The 14,926-nt window shown below is 38.6% G+C and overlaps 1 protein-coding gene across 4 annotated transcripts in view; it reads right to left on the bottom strand.

Moving 5' to 3' along the window:
- Nucleotides 1-14,926, bottom strand: part of lrrc49 (leucine rich repeat containing 49) — a 35,080-nt gene that overhangs the window by 10,731 nt on the left and 9,423 nt on the right. For all 4 annotated transcript variants that reach the window (XR_436521.3, XM_006779746.3, XM_006779747.3 and 1 more), the window contains 7 exons: nucleotides 13,790-13,851; nucleotides 10,930-11,077; nucleotides 8,933-9,016; nucleotides 7,450-7,625; nucleotides 6,470-6,565; nucleotides 809-1,043; nucleotides 79-264 (listed from right to left, as the gene is read on the bottom strand). Coding sequence is in view for 3 of the 4 variants with exons in the window: in XM_006779746.3 (XP_006779809.2) it covers nucleotides 79-264; nucleotides 809-1,043; nucleotides 6,470-6,565; nucleotides 7,450-7,625; nucleotides 8,933-9,016; nucleotides 10,930-11,077; nucleotides 13,790-13,851 (987 nt within the window). In the remaining variant the exon portion in view is untranslated. The remainder of the gene's footprint in view (nucleotides 1-78; nucleotides 265-808; nucleotides 1,044-6,469; nucleotides 6,566-7,449; nucleotides 7,626-8,932; nucleotides 9,017-10,929; nucleotides 11,078-13,789; nucleotides 13,852-14,926) is intronic.

The raw sequence follows: 14,926 nt of genomic DNA, 5'->3' as shown, positions 1-14,926 counted from the left end.
TTGTCAGGGGGCTTTTGCCAAAATATCTCACTATCTATAAGCACCAGGAGTGTGTTAAAAGACCAAGCTAATCCTCACCTCCTGGCCATTTATCCTCTGCAGGTTGAAGTGGTGAAGACGATAGATGACAAAGGAACGCCAAAGAGTCAAACTGACCACTGGGTTGCCGTCTGGGTGTATGGTCAGCTGGTCTAGGCGCCTCACCTGAGCCAGGGCTGCCAGCTGCGGCAGACGGCTGATGTTGGTTTCCAGGAATATCATATGCTACCGAAAAGAAACAAAAGTTGGTACGTGTTAAAGCAATAAGTAGTTGTTTATATCAATAACTCACTAAATTAAACTAGGACTTAAAAGATTGGCCTTTGGCAAAAAGGGTTTAAAATATTTAAACAATATATTAAAATATTAAATGATGTGATTTTTTTATACTGCCTTGATTTACACTGCCTCAACAATATACCTGTGAGGCAGCTATAAGTATAAATTATGGGCCCTACCACTGACTATTAAATTTATTTTTCTATTGTATATTGGATTAATGTGGCACTCTACAAGATACATTACGTAATAAGAGAAATTAACTAAAGGTTCAGGGACAATAACTAAGGACTATCTGGCTATGATCTGGCAAATAGCCACTAGCCAAGACCGTCTTTTGGTGTCATGTCATGGAACTTTGGTGAGTAAGGTAAATTAAAAATGCAATGAGCGTATTCCTTCCTTCCTTCCGTATTCCGTCCTGATTAATTAATTAATTACTTAATTAACTCATCACAGCTGCACAGCTAATAATATATCATGGTCTCACCGACAGATTTGGGAACTTGACTCTTATTCGTGGCAGTGTTGGTACTATGGCATCAAAGTTGATGTAGCGGAAGGTTATTACAGTGACAGCACCAGCAGTCTGAACACCCCAGCCCCTCTCCAGGGCCTCCAGGGCTCCAAGTCCAAATAAACGCAGGGTGTCTCCATCCAGCTCTGCCAGGTGACTGTCAGACAAGGACAAGCTTTGAACACTGCCACTCCCTGCCTCCACAAGCCTGCAAATTACATACAAACACACACGAAAACACTCCTTAAGTTAATTTTCTGATACTAAATGCGCAACTTGTGTTTTTTTGTGAAACTTGAAGAATGTCTTCATGAAAAAAGTGTATGCTACATTTACTTGAAAATTCAGGCATTGTTGCTAAGAGAAGTGGAACACAAGAGAACACTCACTGGTCTAGTCAATGTCCTGTTTGTGCTGCCCAATTGCTTTCTATACTCCTAGACAACAGTTGAAGTGCCCTTCTCTGATAAGAGAGTCGTGAGAGTAGAGAATCTTGGCGAGTCTCAAGGAGACATAATCTCCGTCTGGGTCTGCTGACACTCAAGGGACTTTTCAGCATAGCAGGGCATCAGATGGCTACTGGCTCCACCCTATTCAACAGTGATCATGACTTCAGGCCGCCAATAGACAAATCACCCCTATTCATGTTTCATATCCTCTTGACGAAATGCAACAGAAAGCCAAAGTACTTTTAAGATTAATCCCTTGATTACTGAAGTCTAATCCAAGATTACACAGAGACCAAACTTTAGAAAGTGTGAGTTTGAGTAGTGACCTTAGATAGGTTAAATAGATAGTCAGGAGCACAAAATATAATGTAAACAAAAAGAGTATATTTAGTTTTCCATAATGAGGCTGTCTCATATATAAGGCTTGTTTAAAAAGTCACCATTTTTAGAGAGTGGCCCTCAAACAATAGCTTTTTCTATAGTCCCGAGTAGGTGCAGTTTCCGCTCCTAGGTGGAAAAAAGGTTGCCATAGATTTTTAAAAACCAAACAAGTACTGTGAATGAATAATTGAACTAAATCAGTAACATACCTCTTTAAAATGAGCAGTTTGCTACAGGTAGTGTTGTGTCTCAACTAGATTGACAAGCTTGACCAAGTACAGGAAATGCAAACAAAAACAGGTTTGCACATTTTTGTGTGTATTAGTGTGTAATTTCATAGTTTCATAATCTGTAACGTATTTACTCTTTGGACAGAAATATTGGTATTAATTTTTTTTTTTTTTTGTGAATCTGCAGTTTATTGTCTCAATCTATTAACCACGGGTCTAAAAGGTGTTAAAACTAATAAACAGTAAGTAAATTGGAAGAAATTAAAATCATAAAGTCCATGTGTTGTCTACAAATTTCATACTTACAGAATTCATATGCTGATTAATTAACTGTGCAGCCGCACAAATAAGATGAAAAAATTGAGACAGAACTACTACATGTTCTACTAATTATATTAAAAAGTGAAGACAGTGAGAATGATTATATAAGATTATCAGAGTGTCATAGTGAAACCTTATAGTTATCAATATAACATGTTCAGCCTGCTAGGGGAATAAGTGACACAACTGACTGGCAATGTGCTTTTCAACAGGTGATGGATTGGTCTTGGTGATGGATTTATTTTTGTGTTAATGTACAGTCGTAAATAAATACAGTAGTCTACATAAGACTTCAGTGAGTTAAACACAATTTAATTAGTGATAAACATAAGCTCACTTGCTTCAAATTATGCTTTCCAGTAAGCACAACAAATCATGCACTGTGTCATTTCAGGCCGGAAATCAAGGTACACCGCTGCAAGCAGCTTTTCATCCCACATCAACCAAGACTCCTCCTTTCATGCTGCAACTAACTGAATACTTTAATATCCATTGTAACTAATGCCTGCTTTGTTTGTTTGGGGTTTTTTATATATATATATATATATATATATATACATAATATAAATTCTTGCAGATGGAAGTAACATTTTCAAGCTATACTGTTCCAGGCTGAACTAAATTAATCATGTAATACAACCTGAACTTCTCACAATGCACTACTCACTGATGAGGAGTGTCCCCCTCAATCATTATGTTTTTACCTAGACATATTACTCCAACATAGCGAATGTGATCCACCACTCACTCTGTGGCTTGTTAGTCAAATGTCAAGGGACGGTCATGGTGTGGGGGATTCCACAGATGTATTAAAGAAACTGATATGTGTAACAGTCAGCCTTTCTGTCATTTTTTCCCCAATGGCCAAAAATTGAACTTACACTCAAAAGAAAAACCCTGAAAGTTTAAAAAGCATTTTCTTAAGTACAGTGATTATATCGTATTCAGTCATGTGAAAAACTAGGAACACCCCATCATGTAATAGCTTGCAGAACAACCTTCAAGCCTGGACATTGACTTGGCCATTCCAATACCTTGATTGTTTCCGTTTCAGCCATTCTGTTGTACATTTGATGCTGTGTTTGAGATTGCTGTCTTATACTGTCCAGTGACATGGCCTCACATAAAATACACTGGCATACAGAGGAGTTCATTGTTGACTCAGTGGCTACATGGTACCCATATTTTGCAGCTGTAAAAGGAACATAAATCTGCACTACTATGAATGACAGCTGGTCTGTGAATGTACTGATATTGTGTTTACTTTTTGCCAAATTTGGTGTTGTGCGGTATGGCAAAACAACGCCTCTTTGGTCATGTTTTTCAAAAAGACACTGTTCCAGAATTCTTATGGCTGCTATGTTCTTTTCAGAGAAAATAGACTTTCGCTTGGTAACCTTTTCAAACAAGCCACGATTTTTCAGTCTTTTTATAATTGTACCGTCATGAACTTTAACATTTAACATTCATACTTTTTTTTTTGGGGGGGGGGGGGTTTACAATTTGTCTGAGCATTGCACAGACCTTGGGGAAGATTTGCTAGGAAGGCCACTACTAGGGAAACTGTGGAATTCCGTTAACATGCACTTGAATGCTCCAAACCAGAAACCTGCCACAAACTCTACTCTTATAAAGGTGGTCACACATGCTGATGATCAGTTAATTAGATGCATTTGATTAGTAGTATCTTCTTGCAACTTATCCTCCTAGTTCCTAAGAATGTTCTTAGTTTTGTACAAGACTGCACAGACTGCTGTGCAAATGTTTTTTTGTATTGTTTTTTTTTTCCACAACTGTATAAAAACAGTACAAAAACAGTACAAAAGGTCAGAATTATGCTTTTTATATAAGTACATATACCAACCTTACAAACATGGATGCCAACATGAACAAAGGGTTCAAATAATTCTTGCAACAAGTGCAGTAGAAGGAGTGCATCCATTTTTTACATTTTTATTTTAAAAACGTGTGTGGACATTGATAGATGACTATTTCAGATGACAAAATCTCACTGACTGCAAGCATATATGTTAGATAAAGTAGTAGCAAAGAAGTTTTAAAACCGTAAAATCCAAGTGGGTCGTGTTTCAAGTGCACACATGGACAAAAACATGGAACTAGACGGGGAGACGCCAGGCTCTGAAAGCCAGTTTAATATATTTAAGGAACATGCCACGCCTCCAAGATGCAAGAATGCCAAAGGCTATAAATCAGAAGGAGTTGAAGAACAGTGCAGGAGATGGAGTGTAGTATGTAGATAAGTCACATCAAGAATGAGAGTAACTTCTAAACACCTGGCAGCGTGCCATCAACACAATCTGCACTGTCACATGCTGTTCAGCACAGCTGAAGGCTCCAGGTGGCCCTGAATCCCCTTATGACATGAACCCATGTACAAATGCTGAGAGAAGAAGAGCGCAAGGCGGGGAAGACGGAGTGAAGAATCTATCACAATTATACGGCTCCTGCTCGCTCAATGAATTATAGAGAACAACATTTAATTCAATTAGAGCTATTTAACATAATCCAAAAGAGGTTTTAAAAGGGACATCTGTCATCTCTTAACAACTGAATCCCACCACAGAAACAGCTTGTACAAATGCCTAAATATTGTGAGGTAGTGACACATATGAAACTTTGAACTGAGCTGTTATTTTAACACGCCACTCCATCATTTCTATCTTGTAAGAAGTGAATGCAATTTATTAAGATGCAGGCTTACTGGGTACTTAGTGTTGCACAGAACAGTCCTGTTTCTGTAAAGTATTCCTACAGCTTGCACTGGTTTAAAACGTCTTAAGTTCTTCCTTCACTCATATAGCCCACTAAATCTCTTTCTCACCATTGTTCCGGTATCTAACTGATTTATGTGCCTCAAAAAAACAAACACCTGTTCAGGATCTCTCAATTTCATCAATGTATAAACACTACAAAGCCCCTTCCATATCTTCCCAACTCAATTGCTGAATTTCTGGGTAATAACTCTTCTATTGCCATGCAACCCTTATTCCATCTGTCAGGGGTAATGAGGTTAATTAAATCTAAGATTTCACAAAAATGAATACAATCAAGCCTACATAAGAGCCATAATTTGCCAATGATACAAACTATTGTCCCATAAATTTTAGGAGCACGATGATACTATCAAGCTAAAAGTGGCATCAACATTCGTTTACGTATCATTGGAAAGGGGTGATTTATCTCTGTATTTAAAGAAAGAACCAGATATGACATTATGTATCCATGCACTCTATGGGGGAGGATGTTGTAATTTTCTTCAGGGTGTAGTACTTCAACAGCTCTTCGAGATAATCAGGACCACACTGTGTAGGCATTACAACATTCTGTACACCTACCCAGTGGTGAACAAAACAAGTTTTAAATTTCCTAATTCTCATATTTCCAAGCATTTTGATTTTTTACCCCTTGACCCTTTCATACATGTTGCTTCTCTTTCATGTTAGTAGTGGTGCCATGGTTTGTAAATTCCCTTTGTATTTTGTCACAGAGTACAAGCCAAAGTAATTCAAGTCTTAGCTGATAAGACTATGGCAGACTTCGCATCACTATGACCTGTTAAGCCACGTTAGTGAAATTATAATAGACCAGTAAAAGAAAACCACTGGCACTGAAGATTTTGCTTTAGGGCCATTTTCATATCCTGGTGCAGGAAGAAAGGGCCCTCTTTGAAACATGTAATAATAGCCCTTAACACAGCGCACACATTCATCTCAACCCTCCCACTTATAATTCATCCAGACTTGTATCAGTCTTGATAGGAAAGAATATGAGGGCATTACTTCCACATTATACTGAGTCCACACTACTGATTTAAACTTTTTGCAATGTCATGTTATAAACATTTGAAAGAAAAGAACTGTTTTCAGACATCTACATGTGCATCTGCTCATCTTACCAGAGTTCAGAGAGCTGAGGAGTAACCAAAGGCAACACGCCTGAAGTAAGTAAAGGGGTAACTGTGCTGTAAAAGAATATTTTAAGGTATGTTTCACACACCAGCTGTTGCAGTATCTGAATATATTACCAGAATGATCCCTACATGTTCTGTCTAGGCCATTCTGCCATCTGTTAATAAGTTAAAATGGTACAGCAGCTGCTAAAACACTGCATTTATGTGACAACGTGACAAACAGTACTTTGTTAATAGATGTTTCGAGGGGGGTAAAATATATCTCCCCCCTGACTTGTATATAATATAAGTAAAATATATCATTGTGGCATTTTTGTCTTACTTGGGGTCTCGTGGGCTGTTTGGACGGCTGTTGGTCTGGAGTCTGATTTCTGTTCCCCCAGATGGCCGCTCTGGTCCTGAACCTGGGCTTACCCGCCTGATGAAAAATAAACAAAAATTTTCAACAACGGACAAAAACAATTCTTTTTAAAATCCTATAAGATAAAAAATATAAAGTAATAAATGATAAGTAATAGTGATAATAAGCCAGAATCACAAAAACTATCATTGTTTTATTGTCTCATCTTTCTATTTAAAAATATCTGCACACAGGTTGAACTGTGACAATTATATGCAACACAAAGGTTTACACAGCAATGTATACAGTTCCCTCACTGTTGCATTTTTCACTTTTCTATCCTCCCACCTACACACACGATGCTAATTTACTTCTATCAGTTACCAAAAAGACTACATTTTTCATTCATGATCACTAATTTAAGTATTAACTGCTCTGCTCAACTTCATTGAATTGTTTTTCATTGATTTGTTTTGTGTACAGTCAGGAAGAACTGCCATTTTCTTAAATAACTGCCATTTTCTTGCATGTACTTGTTTATCAACCATAGAACTAGTTAAATGAAAGTACATTTTTTGACTCAGTTACGGTGGTAGATGAATTATGAGGGGATTACCAAAGTAATTACAATTATTCCTGAGGGAGGCATGAATCACTGTGCCAAAATTCTGGCTCAAAAGGAAAATTAAGAAGTTGGCTAAAGGCAACACTGTATGTATCCATGAGTTACTTCATTCAAAACCAAGTTGGTAGATCGATCAACTGGAAACCAATCTCCATTGTGAAAAGCTTAAAAGGTAGTAAAAACAGTCAAAAATAAACCATGACTGAAACCACAATTCTAACTAGACCAGGAATATGTAGTATAATATAGTTTGCTCATAACATCAGTATCTTAACCAGTCACTGTCTAATTTTTACTTCTAAAATCCATCTTAATTTTCTGTACATGCTGTGTGTACCTCGGTTCATCAGGGGAAGGTTCCTGTGTAAGGCCATTGGTCTGGGCGGGGCTGTGAGCCGGGCTGTTCTCTGGACTGACTTCTTCTTTAGCGCCATTTGTGGATGGGAGCTCCAGGCAGGCCCTGACGCCCTCCCACTGCTGTGCAGCATTACGGATTGCTAGACGCCGCTTCTCCTTGATGAACAGAACACACACACAAACATACACAGAACAAAGAAGGTTTCAAGTGTCAAATCTCCTGAGCAGGACAGAGCTAGCATGCTAATAGAACCTCTGTGTGTTTTCATCAGGTCACAGAAAATCATATCCTTCTTGCCTTCCTCATATATACATTTTACTGGGATACATTGTTAAAGAAAGCATATACAATAAAGTACAATAAACTAAGACATTTTACTAAAGCAGATGTAGAACTCAATTTATATTAGATTTGAAATTAGTGATTTCTTAGTCCAATTCATTTGCTTCTTTTGTCACACTACAGCATTATGGTTTAACAGTGTTTGCCTTTTACACCAGAAAAATGTGACATCCCACCCTGCAAGAGAGAAGATTTCTGCCTTTCTGTTCTATTTCAATTACTCTTTCTTGGACAAGCTGGAGTTGCAATATGCTCAGCTAAGGAATGTGCCACTCCTTGAAGCAGGGATGAGTATCAGTTCATGGTAAGTCCGTGGCCTTTGTGAACCCCTGGCTGTGGCATTCACTATAAAATGTTCTCAACACCAGGGATTAAAGAGAGTTAGGTAACTGAGAGACAACGAGTTTCGGCAAAGGGTCTATCTAACAGTTGTAAAGCAGCAGGAGCTTTGGCACACACACACAAACATATTTACCGCAAAACAGATGCATGTGCAAAGCAGAACATCTTAGATCATTTAAAGCTATAAAGTGTAATTTACAGACTTTTTTACAAACACAGTACCCCTGTGAACTCTGTACAATACTCCAGATTCCATCTAAAAGGGTTTTTGTGTCATACAGAAGAAAAGAGAATGCATTAAAAAAAATTTCACGTCTATGAAGCATCCAAAATGTGTACAGAGAGCTTCATCTCTGTGAAGCTTCATCAGTCCCAAGACACATAGGTCAGAAGAAATAAATAAACTCATAAATAAAAATCCTTATCATGACCTAAATATTTTAGAGCCTTCTCATTAAATATGTTTTGAAGGGCAGACTGATGTCTGATGAGCTGCTTTTTTTCTCTAAATGCACACTTGAGCCTGAACCCGAATCTCATAATTATGGGTAATTCAGAAGATGAATAAACTACAAATCAGATATCATCACCTATATGTGGCATTTTAAGAATGTTAAAAACCTTACTGCTTATTATTGTCCTTCTACATACTAACTATATAAAGGGTAATTATGAGTTTATTTGCTTCTTAACAGACTGTTGTGTTGCTGTCGTCTACAACGTGCATTTGCATCCTGCCAGCTAAAGATAGCAAGAGTGAATCTTGTCAAACTGTTACCTTATGAATGGTCTGCTTGTGACTCTCCTTCTTCTTTTCCTCCTCTTTTCGAGCCTGTACACCTGCCATGCGCCGATCCTCGTCCTGAAAAAGAAAGCTGGTGCAATCAGAGTGTCGCTCCATTCAAGAGTTCTGAATTATTCAAGAGAGCGGGGAACCACAAAAGACCCTGTCATGACAACTGTCCTCTACACTAGAAATGGACCATTATGGAGGCTGGTAGATAGTCTCACATAAACCGGCTGCATCACGGGATTATCTGTCTGATTTTCAGTCTCAGATAAACTGAGCCCAGCTGTTGGGGAAAGCCAAAACTCCCAGAATGCAATGCAGCCAACACAGTCTGAGAGTGCCAGCAAAGAGCAGGGGGATATTCAGCTGTCTATGGCGAGCTAGTAATGACGCAAAATGATGCTCAAGTCTGATAAAGACAGGCAAAATGCTGTCAGCTGGTAGAGACAGTTAAAAATCCAACCCATATAACAATCCTTAAAATTAATTTTATGATAAAAACAACATATAATATCAAAGTGAAAAAGCTGTTTTAACCTGATGAATAACTTCTTGACTGCAAAGGATGCTATTGTTCAGTGTCAATACATTCTTTGTTTGTGCACTTGCCAAAACAATGAATGTTTGGACAACAGCTCTCGGTTATGAGGCTGTTAAGATTTTCTATAATGTTCCCAGTTAAAATTTGAATGTTAAACATATTCAGGTATTTTTCTGAAACATAATAGTTGACTATTAATGCTCTAGTCTAGCGGATGTGTGTTATTTGAATTTTATTCTCATTTTCCGTTTTTGATTCATAAATAACAGTCTACCCACCAGTCACCCAGGCATGGGCTTTCACAGCATAGAGGTAGTATGCTTCCCTGGAGACATATATTCCAAATCAGTTATAATATGCTTAAAGAAATAGAAACCCCAATGCTAGACAAACATTTCTGTCATTAAGTCAACGCTGTGTGTCTCCCTAAAGTAAACTCTGAAAATGTAACTGACTTGTATCAGGAATTGGCAGCTGAAGTGTGGTGGAGGTGCTTTGATTGGACCACAATAATCCTGAAATTTGATAATCCTGAAACCTCTTAAGATTCAAGTAAAAACATTTTGAAATCTGAGTTACAAGTTTTGTTTTTTGGGGGTTTGGTTTTACTTCATATCAGCACTATGTTTTGAGGGCAAGGTGTGTGGTACTTACAGATTCCTTTAAAGTGCAAGCTCAGACCTGGGTGCTCTATGCCTGACAGCTTCTAAAAGCACACTGACATTTCATGATAGCACATTTCTGGCAAACTGTGCGACAAAAATGATTTCATGTTTTCTGAGAATAATCACTGTTTTGCTACATACACTGTGTGTAAAATATACGTAAAAGTGTAGCTTAGAGTCGTAACTTAGTCACTGAACCACTTTGCTTTTAGCATAAAACAGAGCATAATGAATGCTGCACCACAGTCAGACTTCAGAGTATAGCACTGTAAAGTTGTTCATACAACTTGGTGATACAGAGTGACAGTGAATGGGGTTCAAAATAAATTTGAAGTGTGAAATCATAAAAACGTTTATTTCAAGAATGAGTCGCTCTCAAGAATCAACATGTACGCTGCCTTCAGGAACATCAGAGAGGGACAAAAGGTTTTGACCATTAGCTTAACATGAATGTGTAATGAGAATATGGCATAGGTTTATTAAATATCAACCACAGCAAAGTCATAAGCTGTGAAGGTTTAATCGCTTAAAGGCAGCTCTTTGCTTCTAAAAATATTTGTGAATATTTCTTCCCTATTTTTAATAAGCAAAATATAGCAAAACAAACACTGTAACACAGTGTTCTCTGATTGTAGCTGTGCAATTTGTTGTAAGAAGAAAAGAAAAATATCTGAAAGGACAACAAAATATCTTAACAGTCACAGCTGAACTGGTTAACTGGTGGCTGGTGTTCTGTTTATCACTTTTAAACACACACAATCGCAACACATCAGTCTTACTGTGATGCGCTTCATGTCCAGCTGTCTGAGATGAAGCACACAGCGCAGGACGGCCTGCTTGTACCATGTCTCCAGGGCTACAGGATTCCCATCCAGCGTGAGCTCAGAAAGGGAGCACGACTCTCCGAGGCAGGCTAGCTGGTCAAAACTAGAAACAAAGGATGAATGTTTTAAACACACTCATGAGGGTACTTTTCCAGTACAAAGACTGGCTACGCTAAATGCTTTACGGTCAGTAGCAAATACTGGGAAGTCATGCAAACACTTGAATTCCTGCACTCTGCCTGAGTGCCATTTAACTCAACTTAAGTTAGTCATATCCAAGTTTGATTCTCATATAGCAAAGAACTCTTATCAATTATAATTTGTTGTATTACACATTACAAAAAACATTGCAATCTACTACTACTGATCAGCACCTTAGCTAAGAAGTTAGACAATCCTTACCCTATGTTGTATGTTTTCTCTGTTACTGGTTGTCGAAATCAGATAGGCCACTGTTCAATGTGGAATATGCTGCTAAAAAGTGGCTGTCTCTGTATGTTTATATGCTTTTATACATCAATCTCTAATTTTCTGGTTCCCTCTCTGGTTCCCTCCCTTTTTTAAATGCATGTGTAAAAAATGAAATTATTATGGCTTTAGCTCTCACAAAATTTCACCAGTATTTTTCCCCAGAGTCAGAACAACATTAGGCAAAAAAGCTTTCAAATATAAGCTACAGATGGACCTGAAATTGTACAGCTGGGAATTTAGGTACTCTTGGTCAATGGACTGCTCTCAAAGCTCTACTGTAATTTATTTGAAATTTGATCTATTTTTTACCTTATTGCATTTAATCTGAATTTGTATGACAACTGTGCATGTGTTTTATACAATGTCCCCTGCCCTCAGGTCACTTTTGAAAAAAATTGACAATTTTAAATGAGACTTTGAGTAAATTATGTTAAAAATATATATATAAAAATAAATTTTGCAGAACCTGAATCATCCACCAGACAATCTCACTATCTTCGTTTTATTCCTGACACATTTTGTCTTGCTTCGCATTGACAGAATGGAGCCGGGCTAACACATGCCATGTTAAGCTGGTAATTCAGCAGGCACTCTGGCAGCCTGACATTACTCAGGGGGCAATGAAGAGAGACAAATCTGCTACACTGTTGATATCACCCTATGGCAAAAGGAAACATGAAAAAGCAAAGTCACGCCATGCACGGCAGGGGATATTCTATCGTTGCTAATTTATGATAATAACCTTGATGAATCATTTGCCTGGAACCACTCAAAGTCCTAGTACACTGTGCCTGTTCCTAGCCAGAGGTTTAACTGAATGCTAAACACCATGCTGGAGATACCAGGGGTCTTCCAATCTCAAACACATGCAGTAGCTTAGACCCTTTCTGTTACGGAATATCAATTCCTACCATAAAAATATAAAAGAGACATAAAATAAACATAATAAAGAGGTGCTTGAGTGCATCTAACACATTCTGCCTAATTGGTGTATTCATAATAAGGAATAATAATAACATTAATGATGAAGACCAGAACCTTTACAAAAACAGAACTTCTATTTCTTGCACCATCCACCAGTTTCTGATTGCTACTAATGGTCCAATAAAAAGTGAATATCAAAACTATTTTTAAGATGTGAGTACAGAGTGCGGTGTGAATGAAAACTGTAGCTTCAGGCTTTATCTATACTAGCACTACCCTGCACATATTCTTCAATGACATATTGGTAATTATTAGTTCTGCTTTGATCCTATTTTCATAGGGTGTCTTGTTTTGTTTTTGTTTTGTTTTGTTTTAAAAGGCAATATCAATGTAAGCTCAAATGAATATTTCAGTCTTAATATTATTTCATGAGAGATGTTTGATCCAAGATCCTGAACTGGGTAAACTGACTCCATCAAGGTGATGAGTGTGCTCTGTCTCTTTACCTAGCAACAGAGCACAGCTGTTCTCCTATCAGCACTAAAGAGTTCAAAAAGGTGCACACACGCTAACCAGCCTTCTATACTGCCACAACATGAGTACATTAAAGACGATACATTAAAATACCCTATCATGAAGCAGGATAAATGATACATATATGTTTCGCATAATCAAAATTTACTTATATTTTTATTCACATATTATATCTGGAACTAGATGTCACTGTAAAATCAGAAGTTTAATATATAGGATTTTATTCCTTGCGACTATGTCATGATTCTCATAATGTGTGAAGCATGGAGACACAAGAACAGCAAAGCTGGTTTGGACTGTCAGCTCAGATCTATCAGAGCACAAGGTGACTATGGTCAAGGGAGCCAATGATCCCACAGAAATTATCCTCCACTAGGCAAAAATAAAGCAAATGGCCTCATTTAGTGCCAAGATGATGCTGTGTTAAGTTTATTCTATGAGGTTTTTATTGCTGGGCTCAGAAATGAAGAATAAAAGAAAAAGAAGGAGGACAGATACTGGAAAAAAGTGTGTAAAGCTGTCTGACAGTTAGCACTCATCCTACATGCCCTTACCTAGGTATATTTTCCATTAATTCATTCACCTCCAAATCTGTCATCAATAATTATCTTCTCACAACCTGCTTCTTTGTTGCCCAAATAACTTTAAACATTCTCACACCCATTTCTTAGGTAACAGATGATTAAATACTAACAATAAAGAACACATCGAGGATTTGTTATTTTCTAGGTTGCAGAAATTGCCCACTACAGCAAATCTGTGAGTGTGTCTGGCTGTGGGTGTGTATTCTCTGCCCAAAGCCATGGGAGGGGACATGGCACTGTCCGGCCACCATCCCTATTTCTATCCTGCGGGGAGGAGGGAGTTAAGCGGTACAAGCTCTTACCTGGTGATGTTGTTGCAGCTGAGAAAGAGGCGCTGCAACAAGGGCAGGCGGTCCACCTCAGTCTATAAAGAGAAAGAGGGAGAGGGAAGACAGAGAGATGGAGGGATGTGAAGATGAGAAGGTGCTCAGGAAAAGGGCACTGCATCGTCACTGTCGTCAAGGCTCTGTATCCCTCTCCATTCCCTCAGTCACCTTGCAGCTCTCAGCTCCAGCATGCAGCATCCCCATCCACCCTGCGCATGCACACACACATACACACACACATACAGCATGCTGCCTTGTCTGCACATGGAGAGGAGGGGCAACAGAGAGAGAGAGAGAGAGAGAGAGGAAGAGAGCGAGAATAGATAGAATATGAGGAGGAAAGGGGGGGAGGGGAGGGGAGAGTGGAGAATGTGCTGCGCTAATGCAGAGATCCCCTGCTGCAGGAAGCTAACTTGAAATGCTCAGTGGAAAGCATAGTGATATAAAATGAGCAGCTAACTAAGGTAGTGCACCTCATCATGCAATAGCTGGAGAAAATTCAGTGGAAACTGTGGAGAGTTTTACCATCAGGCAGGCTCAGCATAAAAAATCGATGCACAATTTACTGAGGGGGTGGGGGAAAAGCAGCAGCTGGGCAGCTGGCACGCTGAATTGGACACACAGGGACAAGTGCAATGTCATAATCACATAAACTATTTGGATGACAGCATGGGGTAAATCACATTCTCTAGTATCAAGGTCTGGGCTTTCTTTATGTGTGTCGCTGGACAATGTTGGCTATACTGGAAGCAGAGGACACTCCCATCAGCAGTCTGACTGGGCTGCGTCACTATCCACCCACACTGCAGCCAACGCCTCACAAACCTCCTTCAGTTTCCTGCTAGGCTCTGTTCTATTAGGAGGTTAGACTGGTGTTCAGGTCATGCTAGCACCCCTGCAGAAGAACAGTGCAGGCAGGTTTCGTCATTTAGAAATCCACAAAATTCCCTCCCACACAAGCATATAGATATAACACAGTTATGCAACACTGCGTTATCAACTGCATATAAGACCAACAAGCTGAATACAGTATATTTACTACAGATAGAGTAGTAGGGTATGCAACATCAGCAGCAGTGCTAGAGATACTGATAACTGTGAAAGATTTCTACA

The sequence above is a fragment of the Neolamprologus brichardi genome, chromosome 1, assembly GCF_056152115.1.
Source record: "Neolamprologus brichardi isolate AB-2024 chromosome 1, ASM5615211v1, whole genome shotgun sequence".
Classification (NCBI taxonomy): domain Eukaryota; kingdom Metazoa; phylum Chordata; class Actinopteri; order Cichliformes; family Cichlidae; genus Neolamprologus; species Neolamprologus brichardi.
Note: the sequence above shows the minus strand (reverse complement) of the source record. Positions and strands in the feature narration are given on the sequence as shown.